The sequence below is a fragment of the Rhinolophus hipposideros genome (assembly GCF_964194185.1).
Source record: "Rhinolophus hipposideros genome assembly, chromosome: 16".
Lineage (NCBI taxonomy): Eukaryota > Metazoa > Chordata > Mammalia > Chiroptera > Rhinolophidae > Rhinolophus > Rhinolophus hipposideros.
Genome location: NC_138062.1, coordinates 20621860 through 20649401, shown reverse-complemented (window position 1 = coordinate 20649401; position 27542 = coordinate 20621860). Strand labels below are relative to the sequence as shown.

Below are 27542 nucleotides of genomic sequence, written 5' to 3'. Positions count from 1 at the left end.
CTTTTTGATCTGCCTTATGTTACACTGAAACCAACTGAGTGTTTTCCAGGGTTGGCCATTTGGTACATCACAGTTTCATACCTTACCCGATGTAGAAGATGAAATAATATACCACAAACCACTTCATTCAAATACTAAATCACAGGGCTGGGAAAAAAAATCTCCAGTTATCCATTCTAGTTCCCTGAATCTTAGCAAATAATCTACCTAACTTTTATTAAACAAAAAAATTATTTGTACTGGATTTTATTAAATCAAATTTAATTTATATTACAGTGAATAAATTGGGGGGGGCAGAAGGAGAGAGAAAAGGACATATTTGAAGTTAAATTTTCATATGAACTAAAACATTTGGAAAACTAATCAACCAAAGTTGGCTAAAGTGCATACCTTAACCAAAACTAGATACAAAAGGAAAGTGACTCTACTACTATCAATAAGAAAAAAATGAAAGATCAAAGTTTTTGAAATCTTCAAGTAGAATTGACAATTAGATGACTCCGGCTACAGAAAAACAAACAAACAAACAAAAACACCTAAGTCCTAGTGATAAGAATAGATTTTTTTTTTAAAAAGGCATAGAGTCTTCAGTATGCTAAGTGATATTCAATAACATAGTTTTTTAGTATTCTTTCCCCGTATGCTTCCTTTCAAAAGCATATATGCCACTTCTCTTCATTTATTTTCTTTTTAGAATATGTGAAATATACCCCTATTTCATTCTGAAATAATTCTTTTTCACATAAGTTTCACTAAAGCTTAGCTACAAATAATGGGGTGAGGAGATATATAATAGTTTTTAATTGCTTTATCTTGTTACCTCTAAGATAAAAATCACTCCATGACCAAAATCATGGGATTTCCTGATTCTGACAATTTGCTGCTCCCTGCCCCTCCAAAAAAAATCCAAGGCTGTAATGAAGAAGTATCAATGCCAAGTTATGAATTACAAAATGTAGACTGAAACATCATCTAAATGATGAACATATAGAAACTGATTGAAGCAGCTGAATATCTGAAAATCTTCTTCTCCCTTATACTCAAATAATTTTTAAGAATTATTTTGACCTAAAAGTTAGGAAAGCTACAATTGCACACCATTTTGAGTATTCTCATAAAAGATGTGCTGAATACCACTTCAGTAGCTTCTTATCCATTTACAATCACTTAGCAACTCAGTGATCAAAAGATTAATATGCTATATCCATGTGATTGGATTCAGTGCATGTATTATGATTCAATTCCTAAAAATACCAAAATAGTAGATGTAATTCGCAGATGCAAGTTCCCTCTACGGTCATTTTTTTTTTAATGAAATACAGTCAATTCAGTTTTGAGCCAATGTAGGTATTATTGCGTGTCTTCTTGCCTTTTTTCCTTGCCTACTTTTCAACATTTCCCTCTTTCACTCTTTGTTAACACTTCCACCTGAGGACAAGTGACATATAAGAAAAGGTGCACTTCAAATCAGTCAGTTTTACTCCTTATTAGCAGCTCTACGGAGGGAGAATGAACATGAGAAAAAAGAGAGAGAATAAAAAGATTAGCTGGGAACAGAAGTTGAAACGAATGTCTAAAAGGAAGCTCTGAAATTATGTTAAAATCAACTTTCATGCCCCTCCTCTAAAAAACAAGGACTTGATTGTAAAGCTAACACTTGCAGCATATGATGTATGTCTTAAACGATTTAAAAGACTACCAGAACATCTTGCCCCCAAGGTTATTACAGGAAGCATTCTGAGTCCTTCTGCGGACACCTCCGAGTCAGTTGATTAGAAGACATTTGTCACTTGCTTGCATGGCTCTTTTGATATTAACTACCTGGACATTTGCTTATGTATCTGATGATGATGAAGCTACTGTATCTGTTTCTTCATTCCCTTCCTCCCTTGGACAATCATCTCACACTTCTAAACCAATATAACCTCAGTAGCTTGAAAGGATAATGAAAGATACAAAACAAAATAAATAAATAGGAAGCCAAGAAGGAGACATGAAGACTAATTTCAAATTCAGGAAACATCCTCAGCAGGGGTGAAGTCCCACAACAACAGAGTCACAGTTTAGGACACACACGCTGCAAATGCAGGGTATGAGACCAGGACCATCCTATTCTCCACACCAATACCTGCATGGTTACAAATCCGCAATCTGTGGCCTCTACATGGCGCACTGTCTTGTTTTGTAGGGATCAATGCTTGAAATTCCAATTTCCAGGCTCTGTTTAAAAAGTAAGTAATCTGGCAATACTGAGACAACATAGTCACATGATGACATGATTGCCTGGATGGGACATGAGAACTTCCATTTGCCAGAGTCCCACTGCAGCTCAGTTCTCTCAGCCTGGCCCCCGAATACAGGTCAATCACAACCCCTGCCATATGAGGAAGTCAGGCAGATGGGGCGAGTAAAGTGCAGAAGCCATAAACGCCTGTGCAACAATGAACGGTGCCTTTAATCTAGAAGCATTTAACATGAGCCTCTATCTGCGCTTCTCATAAAAGATCTACTTTAATTTTAGTTTCCCTTCCATGTGTCGCAGGGTTATGTAACCTCACAGGAGGTCACACAAGTCTCCCAAAAAAGAAATTTAAGCTGTCTTTTAAAAATATAAAAAGAACCCTGCATAACAAAGACAAACACAAAACTGAGACTCTCACTCTCGCCCTGACACGAAAGCTTTACCCTCCCTGTTAATCTCAAATATTATAATCTTCAAGAGAAAAGAAATGAAAACACAAAGGATGGAAAACCAGGGCCTGCCCTGGGGATATACACCATATTCTCCACATGCTGTCAAGCAGAAAAATATACTGAACATCTTACCATCTTCCAGCTCAAGACAAAGATTATATACAGCCACGGGTCGCTTGGTCCTCTGGCCTTGTCGCTTTGATTGCCTTGGTGGAGCATTTGGGGGTGATGTTGACAGGGAGACTGACTCAAGGAATGTGTCATCAGGCCGGGTCCTAAAAATCTGCCATCAAAGCATAAAAGACATTAATTGTTTCCCCAGAACAGAAACCTGTGTATTCCAACAGCAAACCAGCATCAAACAACATTGATTTGGAGTTCTTCCAAAACGGGCGGGAGCCAAAAATCCATTCCTACAAATTTGGGGTATAGGTCATGAGTCTTTTATTTTTATTTTTAACAGAAGATTTCAAAATAACATTTCTCATCAAAATTAAGTCCTAGCAACATCAAATCATTATATTTCAAAATAAATTCATTCCCAAACTAAACAAGTATAATTATCTTTACCAGGTGTAGACAATACCACAGCTCGTCATCCACGAAGGAAGTAGCCAGAATAAAATATTAAAAACAAATATCCCATCAAATTTCACAGAGGGTTATATTTATGCCAAAAAGCTGGTCACATTTTTTTTTTCAAATTACATAAACAGAAACATATGACTGCAAATATTTTTTACATGTTTCAAAACAGCTTGTGCTTATGAAATTACCTTTCAGATTCCCACATACATTTTTCATAAAATGTTTCATAGATTTTATCAATTCACTTAATACCCTCCAACTTCTCTTAATAATTCCCCTTCCATTTATAAAACGTAGAATATCAGCACCTTGATTATCTACAGTATCATTCATATATCAGCAATAATAACATTAATTAAAATGTGCTGCTACTACATTGCTTAGGAATTTTTTTTTTTTTTTGAGAAAAGCAATCTGTGCCATAAGAGGGAGTATACCATATACAGGTGATTTATAATAGACCCTCCCTGGCTGCCAAGACCGGAGTTCAGAAGTTTCTTGTCCTTAACAACAATGGGGGCCCGTCAGTCTTCAACAAAGGTCATAAAACAAAATATTTAGAGACATCAACCTAACAGACATGCCACTTCTAGAGGGCTGATGTTCCTCACGTGGAAGCACGAAATAGAAAGAAAGCCAGCTAGCATTAAACAAAACATAAGTCTAAAATGATAAAAGGCACTGCGTGAACTATTCCCCACTATTACAAGGAAATTATTATATTTGTGCATCTAATAAAAACACTCATGTGATCTTTGTATATGAGGGAGGGTATCACATACGTGTATCACGTTTAGAAAGAGACAACCATAGCAGTTACAATTACAGAGTCTAAGAGTTCTCACCTAAAACTATTATATACCAATAAAAATAAACACCACACCACAGCATTTGCTTTACAGTACCATACTGCCCCCTCATGTTGTAAACAGAATAAAAAAATGATTTAAATTACTGTGGACAAATATTTTGCGGGTGAAAATTTAATTTAGTGGTGCTCCAACTGGTAACCTACTAACACCGTATTTCCACAGAATCTGCATTCTAATAGGATATTCTGACAAATAGTAAACTACTTATCTGCCTTAAAAAACCTTCTGCTGTCTAGATTATTGTCTGCAGCTGGATTCATGGCCATCTGTCACTGTTCACCTTTTAAAAAGGTTGTGGAGTCACGGGGAGAGGAGAGGAGTTAGGTTGAAAAAGGTACGGCAATGGTGAAGATGGGACAACTTAATTCCACCAAAACAAAATAGCACCTGTGTGTGACCAACATTTGGAATAGCTTCTTGACTTACTTTTGTTTGGTCTTTACAAAAATGGCAAATGCCTCCGGGATGTTACGGGAATAGGAAACCCAAAATACACAGAGCCAATGCACCCAAAACCTAAATGAGCAGTAGAAAAGTGAAATCCCAGTACTGCGCAGCTGGTAACCTTCCAAGCAGACCTTCCTGCAAAATCACACTGACTACTGGTGCAAATGCTGACAAGCATCCCTCCTGCTCCTCGCACCTCTGCCACCACCACCAACTCAGGGTGACAGGGTGTGTGGCTGAGGAGTGAGGCGCGGGGGTGCTCAGCCAGGAGTGTGACTTAAGTACTCTAGGGGGACTGACCTGAGTTGTCCCGGGGCTGGGCCTCCAGAAGCCTCCATAAGAACCACTCCTTCAATAGACTATGTTGTGCTAGCATTGCAAAGTGCTAACCTATCATCCCGAGTAGATGGTAGCAAAGCAAGGATAGCTAACTTGAGAAGGTACTATCCTGCCTTTTCTGTCTTCCTAGCTATGGAAGCTTAGACATACCAGTAAAATGGTGTGTACCTCCTGTTTTCACCTGGAAAGTGAGGGCCCTAATACCTATATCTCAAGTTATTAGGTCGGTGCAAAAGTAATTAGGGTTTAAAAGGTTAAAATTGCAAAAACCGCTATTACTTTTGTACCAACCTAAGATGTCAGGGATTACATGAGATGATACTTATAAAGTGTTTAGGACAGCACCTGCCACCCAAACACCAGAACTAAATGGTAGCTACTGGTATTTGTAATATGATCGCATGCAGTAAATAATGACAATGAGAATGGATGCAGACCCTCATTACTCTACTCAACCACCGTTTTGAGAAGGCACTGATTTGTTCAGGTCTTAAACATTCCTCAAATTCAGTGTCTATTTATTCTCCAGTGTTTGTGGGAAAACTTCATCTAGCAATGGATTAAAGGAAAGCAACAGAACGGCACCTTTTCAAAATTCCCAAGTCACCTAGAATCACACAATTGTTTTGTACATTTATTTCTGCACTTTAATGCTACAATTTTAGATTTAAATTACTTCCAATTTTATTGAGTACAGTTAAAATTTAATAAGCACCTACTACTACCGTGTTTCCCCAAAAATAAGACCTAGCCAGATAATCAGCTCTAATGCATCTTTTGGAGCAAAAATTAATATAAGAACCAGTATTGTATTATATCATATTATACTGTATTATATTATTATATCGTATTATATTGTATTATATTGTAAAGACTGGTCTTATATTATAGTAAAGTAAGACCAGGTCTTAATTTTTGCTCTGAAAGACGCATTAAAGCTGATTGTCTGGCTAGGTCTTATTTGCGGGGAAACAGGATAGGTAGTAGATTTTCTCTGAAGCAATTTAATGTCCTCAATAACCTTTGAGGTAAGTGTCACTCTCCACATTTTAAAATGAAAAAAGCTCAGATTAAATAATTAGAACAAGTCTCTACAATTTGAAAATGGTAGAGTTGATATCTGAATTCTCAACTGTGATTCCAAAGCACCTTATGCTCGTAAAACAAACAAAATTTAATTCCTAGAGAAAAAGAAAATCATCAACTATTACTGTTCCACATCTGTTTAGAAAAGAGCAAAACTGAAGAATAACCATACAGACTCACCATCATTACGCTATATTTTCCTAGATGTATCAAGTGTTTACTTTGTGTGCATTCACCTCTGTTCTAAATAACTCTTTTTTTTAAAGCTACAAAGCTATGCTCTCACAGTTCTCTCCGAAACCCCAGAAATGATTTAAAAGAATATTCTTGTTAAATTTAGAAGAGGAAGAAATAGTATTTACTTTAAACATTTGAGCTATTTTTCAGCAAGCTGACTTTAGAAGTTAAAATTTAGCTTATCTTGGTCTATATAGCCAAGATGTGCGTCATCCTTCACGATGACATTGATTTTCCAATTCTAGAACCACCGTGTGGATGCAAATGCCTTTACTGCCCAGGTCTCTTTGCGAAATATTCTGATTCCCTTAACTGCCCTGGCATCATGACTCACGTTCTCCTTGTTCCAGGCCAGATGAACTCATCTTAAGCAATACTAAGAATCAAGAGATCAAGTCTACTCCAAACTTGTTATTTTCAGGGTAGAAAATTTCTTCACTGCACCTACGTATTCACAACATAAGAAAAACTCAAACCAGACAATCCAACGACAAAAAACAAAACTCCACACATAGGCGTGTCAGGCGAGCAGATGCTTCTTCAGGTGTCCTCAGACTGCTAGCACAAACAGAAGTCTGGCACGGCTGTTCAGAGTCCCAGATACCTCTGACACAACAAATTGGATGTAAATGCCCACGGGACTCAGTCATACTTAGAAATACCTCCCCAAGTCCTTCATGCTCCGCTACCAGTGGCCACAGGTGCAGATGACTGGGCCACTTCTGCCAGAAACACTTTGCAGATAACAGGAAACGAGGATGGTCTCTGGAAATTTTGCTTTAGGACCCAACTCAAACCCGCAGCAGTTGATTCAGCTGAATTAATACCTACTATGGTTAAAGGTAATTCTTTTTTTATAAGAGGTTTTACAGACGAGTGCACTGATAAGAAGACTACTACTATGCTGGTATATTCCTATCATCTTGAATAATAAGATGCAAGGTTGGGGTACCTACACTATGCCTACATGATGCCAAGTATTTGACCTACAAAGATTTGAACCCAGACCTCCTGATTCCAGTGTGCTCCCCTGTCCCCAATATTATCCAGTCTTATTAACCCCCCTTCATATTACATCTTCTTTGGTGATGCCATGTCTCACATAGCTACACGTATTCATAAACAGATATAACCAGCAGACAGTGGGAAATTAATACACACTCCCCTTCGTAAACCTTTCACATGGAAAGGAGGGACAAAAAAATACTATTTCCAATCTTCTCTCTAAAATATGTAACTACAAAATGGTCAAATATTACTTTCAGCATCAGAGTGTTTGGACAAACACTCATTACCTTGAGAATATATGACTCTTAAGTTGACTCCAAGGCAGCCTGAACTTCCATCTACAACCTAACTTCAGAATTGAGCTCCTATGTGAACGGTACACAGAGCTCACTTTCCAGCTGTCTGTCATTGAATCAGCACTACCCCATGACTAAATATGTGTCTTTTACATAAAATCTAACTAGAATTGATAATAGGGACTGACAGTAAAATACCAGTTGGGTTCAGGCTCGACACTGGAAATATTTCTAAGGCTTCATGTTTGTTCCGGTTCATTAAAACTCAGAATCACAGAGCTGAAAAGTATCCTGGTTTTCACTTCAGCCAACCCCTTTATTTCACAGCTGAACAAACGGAGGCCCCTATGGTTAAAGATTTGCTCTTATTCACACCACTAGTTAGTGGCCGACTTGGGCTTTACTCCCAGACCAAGGCTGTAATGCCAACTGTCCTTTCCCATCTTGCTGGCTCTGACCCTTTCTCTCCAACAGACTGTCCTTCATGCATGTACTTTCTCATCAAGGGGAAATTTTGCTCAACAGTTGCCTTCCTCAAAGTGCTTTCCTATGCATTACCTGTTACAAGCCTCAACACATAGATCTATGAGGGCGACACGGAAGCATGTCTGGGGTCTTGTTCAGAGTCCTCCTGCTACCCGCCAGCATGAGGCCCTTTCCAGTATGTCACAGGAGAGAGGGAAAAGAGGGCAGGAGACGTTCCCACTCCAGTGGTCATTCATCCCACAGGTTCAGGCTTTAACTGTGACCCCCAACTTATCACGAGCTTTTAGAAAAACAACTTCAAGTTTTGCTTATAACTGAAAAAAAGAAAAGCAAGAAGTGTACTTTTTCAACTTGATCAAATTTGTATTGTTCTTGTGTTTCTTTTTACTTCTAAACGTTCAGTTTTACTTTCAGAAGACATTTTCAGACCTCTTTCCCAAATCCCACTGGGGTGTGCCATATTGATTTCTGTAACACTCTATGCGCTAACATAGAGTAACACAGAGTAACACAGAGTAACATAGAAACATAGAGTAACATAACTAATGTTAGTGTTTAACTTCAAGATTTCAGTAAGTGACCATTTTTATCAATCGGACATTATAAATGGAACCTTTCCCACAACAACCTACTCCAAACCATGGGCATTTTCAGTGGCATTAATCATTACCGTGGTTTTTCTAGTGTTCAAGACCAACAGGGGTGGTGGTGGTAATAATAATAATACTAAAACTTTCATAAAATACTGGAAACTAAATGGCATTCAAGATATTTTCAAATGCTCATTAAATAACTTTCTTCCCAATCTACATAAGGTGAACCTCAACTGATTAAACCATCACTCTTCCATTCATGGTGTGAACATGTACCCCCAATTATAAAATGTTGTTTCCTGGCTTGCAAATCTGTAAAAACATTCCAGGTGCAGTTTTATCAATTTGCACCTGCCAACTTTTGGAAAATGCAGCATACTTTCCAAAGTCAGAAGAAAACACTTGCCCAAACCCAGTTCTAACACTGACTTTTATAACCCGAATGTCTACAAGTATTCTTCACTGAATAAAGGGCTGGTGCCTAGCTAGATTTTTTTTTTAATCATATGTCCTTTGCTTACATGTAAACAAAAATTTTATATTTCAGCAATAAAAGTTTAGAATAACGTTAAAGAAATAAGAATACTTTACATCAATTATAAGGTATACTCTATACATGATGGTCCTTTGTTTTTCTCTTGCTTCTCATCTTTCAATTTTGATGTACAACTTCTTCCAAGGCTGTTTTCCCCTCCCTTTGCATGCTTTTTCTTTCTAGGACTCAGGCCACACTTCAAAGCCACTCGATCCTATAGCACCACAGAGCACAGAACACAGGAAGCCTGCCAACTACATTCCCCAAAGGCCTGGGGACCCACAATGAGACGGCCTCCCCACCCAGGGCTAGCTGGAGCCATGACAAAAAGCAGGACCCTGCCTCAATGTTACCCATGAAACTTTAAACTGAATGTAAGTAAACACATTTAGAACTGACTCATCATCTTAAGAAATTTTCAAGGTGAATGACATTTTTCTTTTGGAAAACAAAGGATGATCCCTAGTCATTTGGGGAGGCTGGAATGACCATTTCTCTAGAAACAAAAAATAAGCATGGACCTACTAATACTCCAAAAGGAAATATGTGGCTCTTAATTACAGTGAAAAAAACATCTCCTGAAGGCATGTATATAATTATATTTATCAGAATCATCTAAAACCTTTGCCTACATATTTAAGAGATAATACAATCAAATAATGCAACCTACTTTATTTATTTATTTATTTATTTATTTATTTTCCATTTAACCTCTCATAAAAAATAAAATGCCTAAAGTAAAACCATGTCTTAAAGGTTTAATAGTAGTACTTTATGAGAAGCTACATGAAGGTAGTTACCAGCTTTCATTTTTAATTACGGCTCCTAAAATTTATGGGAATAGTTTGGTTTTCATTTTTTATTGACAACCTTCTCCCCCCTCCCAAATTACAATTAACTCATGTTACAAAAGTGATAACTACTACACTTACACACCCTTATAGAAATTCTAGTAAACACCACAAAAAAAGAGCTCTTTGAAGAAGATAAAGCCTTAACAGATTAATGTTTAGATTCTTCGATTACACATCAGCTTGGAACTTGCTGACTCGTGGTTAGAGCAGCTGTGTTTGAAGTGCAAGGGGAAAGATTGCCTTCAACTGATCCTGCTCTCCTAGGACCAGCTTTGACACAAATATCTCTAAACTTGATGGATGGGTGCAGGACCTACATGTTTAAAAAGCAGCAGCAGAAGTACGAGGTAGAAGTACAGGTAGTACGAGAAGTATGAGGTAGGTGTGCGCTGGCAGCAACAATAAAAAAAATCAACGTGGACAGTAAGGCCACTACATGTCACAACTGGCAAACTGATGGCATTTTAGACGGGATTAACAGATACTAAGTACACCTAGAAAGAAGACGATGCTAATCCCAATGGGACCACACTAAAGCATTCCATTCAATTCTGCAGTGAGAGAATCAGGGAGAAACGGAAGGGTCTCCATTGCAGTGTAAAGATTCTAGTCTCCAATTCCAGTAAGTAGGGGGTTTTCCCCACCAACAAGCAACTCTCCAATACCAACTGGGTTTCCTATGATTCAACACAATTTTGACACTATCTACCTGGAGACAGGATCAGATCCCACAGGTAAGGGCTCAGTCCCCACGAGACTGCCCCCATCAGATGCCAGTCACAAACCCAGGTTGTCACCTGTGCTTCTCATCAACTGGCTACAAATCACAGGTTCCCACGATCCCCTGCTTGGGTTCAATTAACCTGCTAGAGCAGCTCTCTTGGCTCAGGCAGCCCATTTGCTAACTAGATTACTGTTTTATTACAAAGGATATTAAAGAATATGAATCAATAGCCAGATAAAGAGATACCTAGGTTAAGGTCCTGAACAAAGGAGCTTCTCCATCTGTATGGAGTTTGGGCACTGGCACAGTGGCACTTGGAAACCTTCTGGTTCCCCAACCTGGAAGCTCTTCAAACCCCGACCTTTTGGGTTTTTATGGAGGTTTCAATACTTGATCATGATTGACTAAATCATTGTTCACTGGTGATTGATTCAACCTCCAGTCCCTCTTTTCTCCTCCAAAATCAGGCAGTGGGACTGAAATTTCCAATATTCTATTCTTGGTTGGTTCCCCTGGCAACTAGCCCCCATGTTTTGGTGCTTTCCAAAAGTCACCTCATTAACATAAACCCAGGGGAAAGGGGCTTATCACGAATAACAAAACACCCATCCCACCTTTTTGGATCTGAAGTGTTTTCAGGCACTGAGTTCAAGGGACCAAATCTAAAAAAGATGCTTCCGCTGCTCGTATCACTCAGAAAATTACAAGGGTTTGGGGAGCTGGGAAGCAGGAACCGTGGACAAAGACCAAATATGTATTTCTTATAAATCACATCACAAAGTATAACCAGGAAGGTGGGAAATTCAAAACAAAGTCATACAACTTAAGGCCCTGGGAAAAAAATCAAATAGGTCACACTACCGATTCTCAGATTCTAAATACACTGTCATGTGGAAGAGGGATTCCGCTGGCATGGGGCCAAGAGGTGAAAACCAGGGCTAATGGGTTAAGAATATAAGAAGGGTTGGTTCAGCTGAAAGAGGGGGGAGAAAAAACCTTCTGAACTGGAGAAGTTACACAACTCTTGGGCAGGTTAATTTGGGAGATAATGAGTTCCATGTCACCAGAGATTTACAAGGTAAAACTGGGGCATTCCAAAAGAGGTTCAAACACTGCCTGCAGGGCTTGAATGGGTTGACCCATGAATCTGTGAGTGAGAAAACACACCCAACCCCAAAAGACAGACTCACTCACCAAGCTATGTGAGCCAAGTGACTCATTGGGTCAATACAGAAGCAAGCCTGTCAAGCCGACATGTCACCTTTCTACAGGACAGGGCAACCTTTCTCCACCCCGATAAACACACACTGCACCACGCTGAGAGCCGAGCTCTCTTCTTCCCCCACTTCAAGTCAGCCACACTCTGCGTTCTGTGGGGCCTCATTACACCAGTGGGGCACGGTTCCCATGCCAAGGAGGTGGCCCTGGCTGTGCAGGGAGAAATCTCATCTTCTTATGCCTTTTATTCTGGTTTTCTCTTTCCAAAAGAAGAACATCCCACCAGATATTAGTAAGTACATGAAAAGGCTTTGTAAACTGCTCGCATTTCAGAAATACATTCATCATAAATAAAGTCATCCTTATCTGGCCCCTGGAATACTAACCATATCATTCTTCCACAGAGATTTGTGTCAAAAAGCATGGTGATTATAGCCTCCTCGAGGTTTACTAAGAGCCATAGCACCTAGAGGCATTTTAACCCCATCTTCCTGTATCTTGTTATGCAAAAATATGTATACAAACAAAAATCTATAGAGATACAATAGTAGTACTGAGCCAGGTCAAAAACGGACAGAGTCCCAATGGTAAGTAAAGTTTGTGTGTTGGGGAGGAGAGGAAAGAGGAGGGCAGGGTAGGTGGAAACCTTATCCAAGTGGCTAAAGCTCTAAAACTGTCAATGTGGGGAGAATGACACGAGAGATCACCTGTGTATCCTGCACTGGATTTACATTTTTGGACATTTTGTTGTACGGAAAGATGCAGATAACATGTTGTTGTTCTAAAGACATAACCTTTAAAAATATTCCCTTTTCCTCCTAAAAGAACACTCTTCTGGAAGTCAATAGAAAAAGAGAATTCACTAAACCAAAATTCATTTTCAGTGAAATCGTGGGACATTCCTTCTGTTCACTGCCGTGGAACAGACCTCTCCAAAGCTTAGTGGTATCAAACAACCACGATTTTATTACACTCGTAATTTTCTGGCTCAGAAATTTGGACATGGTACAGCAGGAATAAGCAATCTCAGCTGGGGTCAGTAAAATGGTTGGAGGCGGCTGGGACTGGAGCCATATGTCTGAAACCTCAGTTTTGTTTGCTGGAGTCTGGGATGACCAAGCTCTTTTTCCATATATCTGACGCCTGGGATTGGCTGGGCGTCTCTCTCTTCCTCTCTCCTACACAGATATGGCAAGCTTGGGCTTCCTTACACCTTCCTTATTCTCAGAGTGGGGGGAATCATTCCCCAGCAGCTGAGGTCCACCAGGAGTGTCCCAAGAGGAAGGAAGGGGAAGCTATCAATCTCTTCATGCTATAGTTAAGAACCACTTCTGCCATAGTCTACTGACCAAAACCAATCTCAGGGTCCACCAACATTAAAGGGAAGGAGACACAGATTCCCAAATCTCTATGGGAGGAGTACAAAAGTATTTATGTCCATCTTTAATCTGCCACAAAGGAGACACATTTATGTCACAGATAATAGTTTGGATGTGAGCAAAATAAGCATTCACAAAGTAACTTCAACATATGAGCACTTCACAATAAATAGAATTTGCTAAATAGATCGCATAAACAAATATTTCTCTCACCACTGCTTCAAGTTTTTGTCGTCTAAGGACAAGATGGCCACACAAGGGCTTCATTTGTGTGAAGAGGGACACACAAGAACGTGTGAGGTGCTCTAAGTCAAGAAGAATCAGACTCACTGTTAAAAGTTTCTTCCAACTGAAACCTGATCTCTCCAGTGATTTCCAGTTTTATCCAATAGATTAGTCAAATTGACAGCTATTTTTAAACTCTAAGAAATTAGAGCATCTGTTTATTCTATAATGTAAATTTAAGTACGTGGTAGTTGGCTTTTTTTTTTAAGTCAAGGAAGACTACAAATGAGCCATAATCTCCCCATCCTGACAACGCTTGATGATGATACTGACATACAAAGAATATTGGAAAAAGACTGAGTCCCTTCCTCCCCACCAAGGTAAACATTGTCAATAGTTTCTCTGATTGCTTCTAAGAAAGTTTAAAAAGTTGCCTATGCATAGGCCTGCATATATGTATAATTTCCATTTACGTATTTTAACACACAAAAGACCGTAACATAGATAGAGTTCCACACCTCCATTTTTCATTATCCATTCAAATATTAACTGAACATCTACTAGGGGACATTCAACGCTCTAGACAATGAAAATTAATAAGTGCAAAGGCCCTGGGGTAGAAATGTGCCTTGTATGTTCCAAGAATACCAAGAAGGCCATGGTGACTGAAATGTGATACATGAGCGTGTGAAAGGGAAGCTGGATCAGTAAGCAGTGTGAGATATTTTAAGTAGCATGAAAACTGACTCTGGGTGATGAATACACAATGCGATATACAGATAATGTATTACAGAATTGTACACTTGGAACCTATATAATGTTATTAACCAATGTCAACCCAACAAATTAAAAAATAAAAGGAAGGCATATGTGGCAGTGAACATGCTCTATATTTGTGCAAAATTTTGAGAGGATATCTGTTGAGTATTTTGTAGGAAGGAGATGGCCTTCAAAGCAGGAGTGTATTTTAAGCTTTGCTGGACACAGAATTGTCTCAAAAAGGCTGCTGCAACTCATACTGCCTCCAGCAGTTTATAAGACCACTCATTTCCTCTTCTCCGAGTGACTTCTCTTATGTATCTCAGTGGGACATTATAGCTTTCTTCAAATAGGAGTTCTTCATCTCTTGATTTAGTCTTATACCCGGGTCATTTAGCCTCACTCGGGTTATTTATCTTTCCGAGTAACGCTGATAACAGGGCCTATTCTCCCACTGTGTTTTCTGACTCTGGTTGTAGATGAGGAAGTTATCAATCTTGGTAATTCGTTTTAATTCTTTATCCCAATGAATCCTGCTTCAATCGTTCTCTTGGACTCTGTATGTAGTATACAATCATATCTGGAAATAATGGAAAATTTTCCCCTTCTAGTTTTCACATCACTTTTTTAATTTTTTTTTTATTTTATTAAATGTATTAGGGTGACAATGGTTAGTAAAATTACACAGGTTTCAAGCATACAATTCCACAATACATCATCTCTATATCGGAGTCACTTCTCCTTCCATCACCATATATTTGACCCCCTTTTCCCTCTTCTACCATCTCCTCTCCTCCCCAGTAAGCCTCTTATCCTTTTCTCTCCTTTCTTATCTAGTAATTCTAGGACAATAGTTAATTAGTACTAGTGAGCTGAGTTATGATTTCAACATTTTAAGCATTTCAACAAACAGGATACTAACTTCAGGGTTAAAAAATAAATTTTAAATCATTTTAAGGAAGTATCCACAATTTCTGCTTTATTAAAGTATTTTATTAGGAATTACATAAATTTTGTCAAACTAAAAATTTTCTCCTTTGACTTTATAATATGGTATATTATGTTAATATATTTCCTAATATTGAGTCATCTTTATATTTCAGGGATGAACTCAACTTAGACTGAAATTTTATACTGTTAACGTACTGCTGCTATTTACCGATGTATTATTTAAGATCTTTTAAAATACTTAATTAATACTGATCTACAACTTTATCTGACAGGCTTTGGCATTAGTGCCTACTGGTGTCATTCAAAAGAATTTAAACGTTTCCTTTACTCTGCAGTGGACCAGTTTACATACCTAGAGATTTAACTGTTTCTTCTAAGTTTAAAAAGAATTCACCTGTGAAAGTATCTGAGCCTGGTGCTTTTTGGGGAATAGATGGTGGTAGCTCTTTTAAAATTTTCTCTGATTCTTTCATTACTATTAGTTCCCTAATTTCACCTAGATTTTCAAAATTCTGTATACTGTGTATCTGTGGTAATTTCCACATTTGTTTCTGTCTATATATGTGAGCCTTCTCTCCCACCCCTTTTTTGGGTTAGGCTAGTTCTTGACTAGCCTAGCCCTGAAAAATCTGTTTTATTTTAATGGTCACCAATCCACCAAAACTGTAAGAAACATTTTTTTAAACACCTTTTTTTCTCTTTCTTAATTTCATCTTTTATATTTCTTAATTTTCTTCAAATCTGGTAAAAGCTTTCTGGCTTATAGTTAGTTAAGATTATAAATTTCCCAGAGAACATTATTTTTGCCCTATTCTTTAAGTTTTGATATGTTTGTTTTCATATTTTTCTAGGTCCTCTATGTATTTTTTTATTTCTATTTTAATCCATGAATCATGAAAGCTTTAAAATTTTCAGAGGACCAGGGATTTTTTTTTTTTTTTGCTTCTATTATTATTACTGTTGGTAATTTCTAGAGTTAGAATATTACGGATCAGAAAAAGTGATCTGTATTATTTCTGCCTTCTGAAATTTGGAATTTTTATTTGTGGACAAAAATAGATACTTAAAACTTATAAACATTGTTTTTTGTCTTCTGAGTTGCTGTAAGAAAACATGAGGTAACCAGATGTATCCTCCCAGTGGTATTTTCAGTTTTCCTCAAAAACCCAATAACTGAACTACAGTGTGTCTCTATGCGGATAATTCTGAATGACTTAAAATTCAGAATTGTATTTCCTGAAATCCAGTGATCACTTTGATCAGATTAAGGCCTTACTGTGATTCAGAAAAGAGTTATCTTCAGTTTTATCATTCAAATGACTTGTTTTATCCATGTACTTGGTTTGGTATTCCTGTGACCAGGCCTTGTGATAGGTCTTCTTTGCCCTCCACGTCTACCGTTTTCTAACTTTTTTTTATCTGTCTTTCTCTTTCATGGAATGCCTGTTTCATCAATAATAGGAATTTGTTTTTTAACTTTTGATTGTATTCATATTCCATTTTTAATTTGTTTATTTCTTCTGAAATATTGTTTTAGGTGTCCGTTTTCTTAGCTCAGCAAGCACCTTTTAAAAAAAAATCCTCCTTAATCACTTTAATTTTGAACTCCCACTTTACTGAATATTGAGTTCTTCGATAGAGATAAATTTTAGTACATTTCTTCTCTTCTTTAGATCAATTTGTCTTCCAAAACAGATTCTTCATCTACAGTTCACATATTTTCCCCTCCTGCTGCAATAGTTTCCCATAGACTATACACTGGATATTCTGAGTTGATTTCAATTATACTGATGTCTTAAGTGGGCAGCTTTGTGAACACTTTCTATTCACTACACTATGGGTGGCATCTCCTTGAATCTCGTCCCTTGTTTTGGATGTCACTTTTCTTCTGTGCATTAGTTTTCCCTGCCCAGCGTTCTGTAGCTGGAGAGAAAGGTGTATTCGTCGCTAGGGCTACTACAACAGAATGCCACAGACTGGGTGGCTGAAACAACAGATATCTCTTCTCTCACTGTTCTGGTGGCTACAAGTCCAAGATCAAGGTACCGGCAGGCATAGTTCCTTCTAAGGCTCCCCTCCTTGGCTTGCAGATGGAAGATTTCTCGCTGTGTCCTCACATAACCTTTCCCTTGTGCATGTACATATCCTTGATGTCTTTTTTCTCTGCTTCTAAGGACAGAGGTCCTACTGGATTAGGGCTCCATCCCTATGACTTCATTTAATCTTAATTACCTTCTTAAAGACTCCATCTTCAAACAGATTCACAGTGGGGACTAGGGTTTCAACACATGAATTTTGAGGAGACGCAATTCAGCTCAAAACCGATGGGTATGGGGAGAACAGTGACGCAGGCAGAGCTGCATGCAGACCGGTCTTTGACTGCGTCTCTGTGGTGTTGCCAAAATGCTGTGTCTGTGTTGACTCCCCCTGCCAGGGCTGTACAATTTCAGCAGAGGCCCTGAAATTCCAGGCGTCTGTCCTAGGCGGTCAGTTACCACCCACTTCCTATCATTCTCTAGGCTGAAGATGGACCAGGGAAGAGAGGACGACCTCTAGATGCTCAAGTTGGAAGGTATCCAAGTGGGAAGTGACACTCCCCGTCCTACTCTGAGGGCTCATTTCTCCTACCGTCCTCTCTTGCAGAAACTCTTTTCTAACTTAGTTTCAGTTCTGATGTTTTCTTTTTGACTTTGTTTCTTGCTGGAGATCATTGACCCTGGGGTGGCAATCACAGGGAGTCCCTGATAGAGCACAGCCTTGCTAATCTCCTTTCTCTCTCAGGAGAGCAGGGTGGCCAGAAGGAGCTTCTACCTTTGTGGAAGTTTCGAGTCTTTACCCAAGGCTGCCCAAAACATCCCCTCCACCTCCTTCTAAAGGGAGATTTTTGAAGACTGCACATGCACTGTATCCTATCATGTCTGAAAAGTCCAAGTCAGGAGTAAAACAGAAATGGCCCGTGCCAAGTTTTAGAAACATCACTGGTGGACCTCTAGCCTTTTCTTCCATTGGCGGATACCAAGCTTTCGTTGCTGTTTTTGTGCGTTTCTTTTAACCTATTTTTGGTTTATAGTATAAGATTTTAAAATCTGTCTTTGCCGTCCTAAGGCATGTGTTTGAGATATCTGTTTTAGATAACAAATGAGCAATAAGGAATACTGGTAAATATACAAGTAAAAAGCAATACATGGCCACGTGTGGAAACATGTAACTTGATAAACTTCACTCCCTCTCTCATATGTAAATGAACCACATATTTTTATTAAGTTATTTCAATATCACCTAAGGTTATTTCACCAAAGCAGAGGTGCCTGAGGTCTCTTGAAGATTATAGTATTAGCATAGGCCTAAAATCATATGTTAATGGTATATATGCATTTGTATGTTTTCAGAAAGTGAGACTGTTATCTTTCACATTCTCCAAGGGGTATAAGACATAAAAACTGGTTAAGAATCACTGACCTAGAATAATGAATAGGAAAGCTGCCAAGAATAAGAAGCAATGAAGAATCAGAAATCATTTACAATAGTTTGGATTCACCTGAATAATCAAGTCAAATATAGAAGTATTAAATTACATAGAATTTGGATAAGGCCACAACAGACTTCCAAAAACAAAAGTTCAACTGTGGATGTGTTTGTGGCCCTATGCATTGCAGGGAACAGTCCTGCAGGAATCACGGGAATAAAATGATTATCCAAGAGAAACAATTATCACTCCAAGAACCTGAACAATCCACAGCTTCCTCTGAGCTTATTATTAGCACATTAAGTACAAATGACCTAATTCCTTCATTAAATGTTGAAAATGATGACTAATCTTCTTAGTGGTCATTTCCCCTACTTGCATCTAAACAGAAATGACATTCTAGAGAAATCCACTGTTTGAAGCCTTCTCTGGAGAAAGAAATGTCTCCACTTTTACTAACTGCTGAGGCAGGGAAAGAAAAACAATTACCTAAAAAAAGGCAGGGCCTATAAATAAATTCCGTTTTCCATATACAAAAAAAGCAAAGTTGATTCAGCAACAAATTAAAGAGAACAGGAAGGAGACACTGAGAATAATACACTTGTGATCATGATCCAGATTTTGTGTTTCTGACTTGCACTATTTCTTTACATGAACATATACAGAATTACTATCATTTACAAAGGATTATAAGTCGTCCTCAAAACCTATTAATCCAGCCGCATTGGAAACTTGGTTTGACACAATCTATTGTCCATAGCCCATGTGTCCTTTTGGTAATTAAGAATAAGTAATAACGATGACAAACAAGACACCAGCTGTGCAACGATTAACAAGAACTCGCTTGTGCACACAACCAGGCACTGGTATGTATGGCTCAAGGAACTATATAAAGCTCATGATTTTATGAAATCAAATACAGACATTTCCTTTCTTACTCCCACACACTCCAATAGAGACATACATAAGCACTTTTGTGCAATTTAACTTGGAACTACCCGTGTAGCCATATTCACTGAAATCCTATGCGTCATTTAAGCTTTAAAAATATATATATATGGTCTTGTTTTTCTTGGGACACTACAAAGACTACAAGAAACTTTCTAACTATGTGGCTTAATGGCCTGAAATCTCTTTTGGAACAAGTTAGGCTGTAAATGAATAAAGCAAGCTGTGTGACCTTGGATAAGTTCATTTCAACTCTCCCAGCTTCAGTCTCTTGCATGAATCTATAAGCAAGTATTATCTACCCTCTCAGGGTTGGTTGGTTGATTTCAGGGTTTGTACCAACTAGAACTGGCCCGTGTCTGGAACACCAGGCACTCAGGGAGCCCTCCTTGCCAAGCCTCCTCCCTTCGGCAAACCAGAATGCTAAGGAAAAGGCATCTTTCATTTTATAATTATATCCATTAGACCCCTGCAGGCCTAGCTCACTGCTGTGAGTGGAACAGATAAATATCTTCTGAACAAACAACTAAGTTGATGCACAAAGAGATGCCTAATACATTTATGTCTTTAAAGTGTGGAATTGGTCTTAACCTGGCTATAGACAAAGAAAGCTAATGGCTTCTCGTAGTTCAAAACTCTAACATACGATCTTCAGGCCATGGTACTAGATGCCTGCTATGTCAGAGCTGGCTGCACTGTTGTCCTTCTCACTAAATGCTGGAAATCTAACAAAGCATGATCCGTGTTTTTTGTGTGTTTTTTTGTTTGTTTGTTTTTCTTAACCTTTTGTGCTTCTCCATATAGTACGAGGCATGGAAGAGCAGCTTAATAAATGTTTGTTGAATGAATTTGAATGAATTATTGATTGCATAAAAGATAGGATGCAAGCATCAAATATCAGATCACTTAACTTTTATCTTTATCATGAATAATTTCATACACACACACACACACACACACAGACACATGAAAAGAATAATACAATGAACTCCTGTATACACATTATCTACCTATAATCACCAAGCCATGGCTCATCTTACTTCCTATTCCTAGATTTAGAAGCAGATTTCAGATAAAATACAATGCGTTAGGTAATTAGGTTTTTACTCTACCCTAAAATTATACATGCTTGTACAACGGATCCCTAAATAACGTCATTTTGTTCAGCGTCGTTTCATTATAACATTGATGACATGCCACAGAGACTTAATTCTTGTTTATATCGTTTAGCCTATGGTGCAACTCGTTGTTGTATGTTGTTTTCCTTATAGTCACAGACCCTACTGACAACATTAGGTGAGGACTTACTGTGTATCTCTGTGGTAACAAGAAACACACAATACCGCATAAAGATCAACAGAATTTATCACTACCTAGTCAAGAGAAGACCTGTGACAAAAACAAAAGGAAAAATCAAACACTTCCCCTAAATCACTATGTGTAAGGGGGTCCTTTCAGTATGACCACTGAGAAATTAAAGTATTAGGTTGGTGCAAAAGTAATTGCGGTTTTTGCAATTATTTTTAACCTTTTAAACGGCCATTACTTTTGCACCAATCCAATAAAAGAGAAACAATAATTCTACAAATATCTGCATGAGAAGAAATGACCTTGAGACAGATCATGGGAAGAGGGAGATGGTGTTAACACTGGATGGCAACCTCACCTGAGGAATACTGATAGAAGGCTACACATCGTTTTAAAACTTCTTTATGAAATGGTTTTAAGAGCAAAATTCAGCAGCTAAATAGAGGAGGGAGCAGATCTGAGGAGGGTCAGTGTCCCTCGGTCACTACCAGGCGGAGGTAAGGAGACCGTTTTAACAAGACACAGAGGAGGGAGGGCAGTACCTTCCTTGATCCCTGAGAAAATGTGGGGATCCAAAGACAGCACTCAACAGGGCTTAAGGGTGAAAACAGAAATAAAGCTAACAAACCTGATTCCTGCCTGTTGGGGGTCACCCTCCAGGAGAACTAGGCCAACTGGAAAGTTAAAACAAGGAGGGCTTTTGAGGGCCTTTTCACCCTTAATCCAGCGAGATAAGGCTGCAGGGTTCATAATCTACTTAACCTGTTCCAATCCCATTCTTGTCACCTCCCATGCTCTTCAGTAAAGCGAATCCTACAGTCTTCAATAGGGCTGATGCCATGCTCTTCGCCACCAGGCGGGGGCAAGTCCTTCCAGGGCAAAAACGGCAAGGCTGTGAATCCCAGTGACAGAGAAGCTCACCCTTCCAGCTCCTCGCTGTGGCAGTTACAAGACGCCCCAGGTGCAGAAAAGAATACACATAGCAGGCCCCAGAGGACTCTCCTGAGAAAGGTCTGTTTGCAGAGCTGTCTTTTGGTTGGCATCTGGGCACTTGTTTGGTAACCAGGTCTCTGAACTTATCTAAAACATCCCCTAAATGGTTAGGATGACTGGCTACGCCAACACTGTACAAAAATGCATGTGTGCCGATGTTATACAGGACATGTGCTTTCCTTCTGGGAGTCTGGCACGGTGGTACACGTGAGGCACGGGATGCAGGAACTGAGATACGAGCATACGGTCAGCTAGCGTTATCACGGACTAAACACAACAGTGGTGCTTGAGAATGGTTTTAGTTTCAGAGACATTCATCAGAACTGAAACGAGAGAATGAGGGTGCACTGTGAAGGCCAGACCTGACCAGACAGGCAACCTGCCCCAAGTTGATTTCCTCCCTCCTCCCCATGCAGGCGGAATATCAGCATATCTCAAAATAATGGAAAGTGGCCATCTTCCATTATTTAAGCAGAATATCTTTCAGTTTGGGCTCATACTTTTCATGGCTAAACTGAGGAGTCACCATTTTAATAAAAGGTTTCCTTGGTGACTGGCTCCCAGGTGGTAAATGGGAACAACAAAGTGTCACTGATGGAATAAAGCGTGAATCTGAGATGAGTGACATCCTTACCTGTTCTCCTCACAGTTCTGAGCAAAGTTTGGAAAACAAGTCAACAGCAAAAAGACAAGAAAAGCTGGCCTGAAGACATGTTCTGGACCTAACTTCTCATGGACTCTATTGCAGCTCTTGGTTTCTCCCGTGGATGTGGGTTCCTGCCCAGCAGTCCCAGAAATTCCTGTAATTGTATATCCATTTCCTTTGTGCATACAGAAGGTCCTCGAATAGCACTGTCTCGATCAAGGTCTTTTTGTCATAACATGGATGAAATGCCATAGAACTTAACTCTTCTTTATCCCAATTAGCCCAGGGTAAATCAGTTTATCCGATGTCGTTTTGCCTAAAGTCACAGAACCCATCAACGACATCAAGCGAGGGCTTTCTGTATAGAACGTACTATTTTCTCAAAACAGGACCCAGAGTTTCATTAAATTTTCAAAATGGATCCTAATGTAATAAAACTTGAAACCCATTGCTTTAGATAGAGGAAAAGGCTGTCAGAGGCAGGACTGGACTTCGGAATCCTGACTGACTGGTGGCAGACCAGAGGACCACCCAGGCGGGACATGTGGGAGAATGCAGTGGGAGATGAAATGGGGATACCAGACTGGAAACCAAGAGCTAGGAAAACAATAACCCAGAAAAAAATTACGTGAGAGTTTAGAGAAATGCTCCATCTGGTTCAAACCTTGGTCTGAGGAGAGCAAACTGAAGAAGAAAGTTAAAGAAATTCTAGTTATAAAATTAAGGAAATACGGCCACCACAGGTTCAGGTTTGAGTGACTTCAAAGGACCACTTTCACCTAAAACTATTGTATGCTGAACAGACACACTGATCTGTTTTCTTCAGGACAGGCCTAACAAGTAGCTGTCCTCACGACATACACTGAAATGTAAACTCAACTGAGTTAAAGTCAATGAAGAAACTGTACCTGTAAACTTATCAAATTGCAGGTACTTTGCACTCTGTATTTCCCACACTGTCTGAAGATAATCTGGTTGCAACGAAAACACTATCAGATTGACTTAAGTAAAAATGAATTTATTAAAAGGAATCAGCAGGAAGTAGAAAGAGCTCAAGACAGCCCCAAATTAGTAACTCAAAGCCATCAAGCGTCAACCAGAGCAACTCTCCATTTCTCCCCTGTGCACCTCCCTTCTAAGCATCTTCCATATCCTTCTCTGCACACGGCCTCCCCACTTCTCCCCTCTGTTCTTCCAGAACCTGACCCACCATGTTGTTTCTTCAGCCCCAAGCCCAGAGGCGATCTCACAGTCACTGGCTCCACATCCTGATTCCAAATCTCCAGAGGAGAGAATCTGACTCAGCCCAGATTCCGGTGTCATTTAGCTGGCTCTGGTCAGTAGATCTAGATGACAGTGGCATCAAGTCTTACAAACATGCCACAGGGGTCCATCTCCCCAGTGAGAAGTCCTCGGAGCAGCTGGCCGTCTGCTTGGACATGTTTGTACTAAATGACACGGGGCACTATAGATGAAGGGGGACCCAGAGAGAGGTAAAAGGGGAAGAGACTGAGGTCAGAGTCAGGAAAAACATCCTTCTCCTAGCCCTGCCCTTCAGCAAAGTAGCAGGACACCTTTCCAGGAAAAGAAAGAAAAAATAATAATAATAACTTTTCTCTGCAAGTATCCCAGTCTGATGCAAATCATCATTGTATAGACTTCAACAGTATACATATTTATATTAACATACGCTTTTATCATTTTTAATTCTAAAATTTCTGCTAAAGGCATGTAGCTTATTCTTAATACTCTGGCTTACAGTTTAGAAAAACCACTTCTTTACATAATAGTGAAGTAATACTTCCATTTTCTCACTCTATCTGGTGTAATTTTAGATTCCTGAAAATATATTTGAGACATCAAAATATTCTATTTTTGGTGATTGAGTTCAATTTACATATATTCCAGATCTGTTTCTGAGGATGAGAATATTAGTCCAGCCTATTAGACAGTGACCATGAAGACAAAAGCTTTGTACTTAAAGCCATTTAGAATGGAAGGAGCAGCAGAATAGCCTGGGGTTTAAAAGGTCCACCTCCGGAGCCAGACAGTTCTGGGTTGGAATCCCAGCACTGCCATGTTCCAGCTGTGGGACCCAAGAAGAGAATGCATCTCAGAACTAAGGTGTATGGACAAAAGGACCACATTCCCGTTCATCATTTTTAATTCTACGAATCCTGACTGAGTGCCAAGTTCCAAGCACCGAGCTTCGGCTCTGTCTTTGTAGCGCTGCATCCCCAGAGACTCTGGCAGAGAATTTCCGCTTGGAATCAGACCTCAGAGGTCTGCTAGCTTTCCCCTAATTCCTCAATCCCATCTCTAGCATGAACACATTCTCATTATTGAAAATATTATGAAGTCTTTCCTTCTATTGAGTCCAAAACTGACCTCCTGGCAAGTTCTCCTAACTTGTACTGAGTATGCTTTCTTAAACAACAAAGAATAAATCTATTTCTATATTGCAGCTCTTCAATTTTCTTGAAGACAGCCCCAATGCTTTGTCTACACTGGACACTAAAATGCTATAGAATGAAAGACCCCTGTCTCCCAAATTCCATCTTATCAAATCACACTAGTCCCATGGAAAAATACTATCTTCCCTCTACAGAGTGCAAAGCACTATATTACAGTGCAAAGCAGAGACTTCCTATGCCATAGCTAATGAAAAGAGAAGAATTGGGAAGACAATGTCATTATTATTTTCTGACTCTCCTTAAAAGATTCAGAAAGTATTACTGAAAGTTTTCTGTGTTTTTGAATCTTTTTTTTTTAATTCTCCAAAAATGCAAGGCCTTGTTGAGGGGAAAAAAAATACACACACACACACACAAAACATATAACAGTAAAGTTTTCTTGGCTACGCCAAAAAGGCCAACTTTTGTGAAAACTGGAAGAAAAAAAAAAACACCCTCTGAAAATTTGTCAAATATTCTTGTCTTGACTTCTGCACTGAACAGTCACTATTACTCAGACAGGCATAAAGCTTTGAGAAACTTTGGAGTTTTATTGTTGTTGCTGCTGTTTAAGACATTTATTTTTCTATCACATGAAAACCGGTGCTGCCTAGCAACCCAGGGCCAGCAGAGCTGAATCAGGAAGCATTTTAGGCTGGGTTTATTTTTAAAGAGATTTCTTTTTCCCATGAAATGACAAGCACGCTCTAAGACTAGAAGGTTCCTCATACTCGGAGGAGGAAAATGTTTCATACTACTTACTTGGGCCTCCTTTCCATTAAAGGATGACAGAGACCGACCCATAGAAGAAGGCAAGGATATGTGTTGTTTTTGCAGCAAGAGGAATGCGGGGGGTGGGGGGGGGGTGTTGGCCCATATCAGAAAACAGTCCACATGTGGCTGCTGCTCGACGGGAGGTTGGGACTGACCAGGGAATCCATCCCACCATTGAACCTGGGGACAGGGACACATCTCTGTAGCTTCTGGCAAAGATAGGTCGGTGCAGGTCAGAAGGTCAGCCCCAAGGTTAACAAGAATAATGCAATGCACCATGGACACTCTTCTACACATGCCTGCAATTTCATATTCTGGTGATCACATCAGACATCTGTTGGGAAACATATATGCCCTTCTCACCTTTACTCCTTCTAGGCTCTTTTACGACCAGAGGATACTGGCTATTCAAGGACTTGGCAACATATGTTATAAAAAGGGGGAAATCAAAATGTACTGAAGAAACCTGGGAACAAGCATATAACATCAGCCTTTTCCACCAACCATGAGCATCACCAAGAGCCTCCACTTCCACACCAGGAAAAATGAGACAAACTGTGAGACAACCTATTTCAAAGGCTAAAATGCTTATTTTGACAAAGTTATTAGAATCTTCATGGAGGAAAAGTTTCATGCAAATCAAAGGTCATCTCTAGGCACCTTGTGGCCCACAGAAACTACACAAAGGCTAGAAAAATGTCATGACCTACTGACCATCAGACAACCAAGGAACATCAGAAGACAGTAAGGACCACACAAAGCTAAGAACAACCCAGCGTACCACGCTTGGCAGATCACATCGAAAATCCAATTAAAATCCTTAGCAAGATAAATATAATCTGGATTATAATTATAGTATTATGTGGATTATGTAAAGTTGAGAGGAACATTATATACCTTACTTTGCATAAATTGCCAAGTTAAGTACGAACATAAAGTGAGACAGATATTAAAATGACCCTGATATTAATGTTTCCTTTGATGATTCTTAAGCATTCTTCAGAATCTTTAAGGGCTCTCAGGGATTGGGGAAGAGACACATCACATATAGGAGCTAACAGAGCGTCGGAATATGCGAGTGACTAGCAGGCTGCATACAACTCAGGTCCTACTCTGTTCTTCCCTGCCCTATCACGTCTCTTCTGACTTTGCCTCCTGTGTATTCTCCTGTCACAGGGAAAATACAAAGTAGACATCTATACTTACGATGGCTCATTCCCGAACACTCACTCATGTAAAACCTTTCAAGTTGATTTCAGCTCTTGCTCTCAACAGACATTTTGGAGGGAACACATACCATCTGCTAGTCCTCATCTCCTCCCGTATTGTGACAGCATCTGGCATCACTGAAAATGCCCCTCAACATCCCTGACCCTGAACTTGCCAGGGTTTCTTCTGGCTCCTTTTTGCTCATTAATAGTAAAATCTTGGTGTTTCTCAAGGACATTGTTCTTCCGTTCTCCTAGTGATGGAAAGCAAAGCCTCTGGGGTTCCACAATCCTTAGTTTAAAGCGAGGTGCTGCACTCACTAGCTATGTGCTCAAGAGCAAGCTAATCGCTCGCCTTCAGTGTTCTCGTAACTGTAAACAGACAACATACGTAATGAGTGTTTTGTGCATGATAGGAATACTATTACACATATGCAATGGGGATTTCATATATT

General features: G+C 39.3%; 1 protein-coding gene across 5 annotated transcripts in view; it reads right to left on the bottom strand.

Annotated features, from left to right (window-relative positions):
* Positions 1–27542, bottom strand: part of ARHGAP10 (Rho GTPase activating protein 10) — a 242171-nt gene that overhangs the window by 37590 nt on the left and 177039 nt on the right. For all 5 annotated transcript variants that reach the window (XM_081077090.1, XM_081077086.1, XM_081077089.1 and 2 more), the window contains one exon: positions 2827–2977. In XM_081077090.1, the coding sequence (XP_080933216.1) occupies positions 2827–2977 (151 nt within the window). The remainder of the gene's footprint in view (positions 1–2826; positions 2978–27542) is intronic.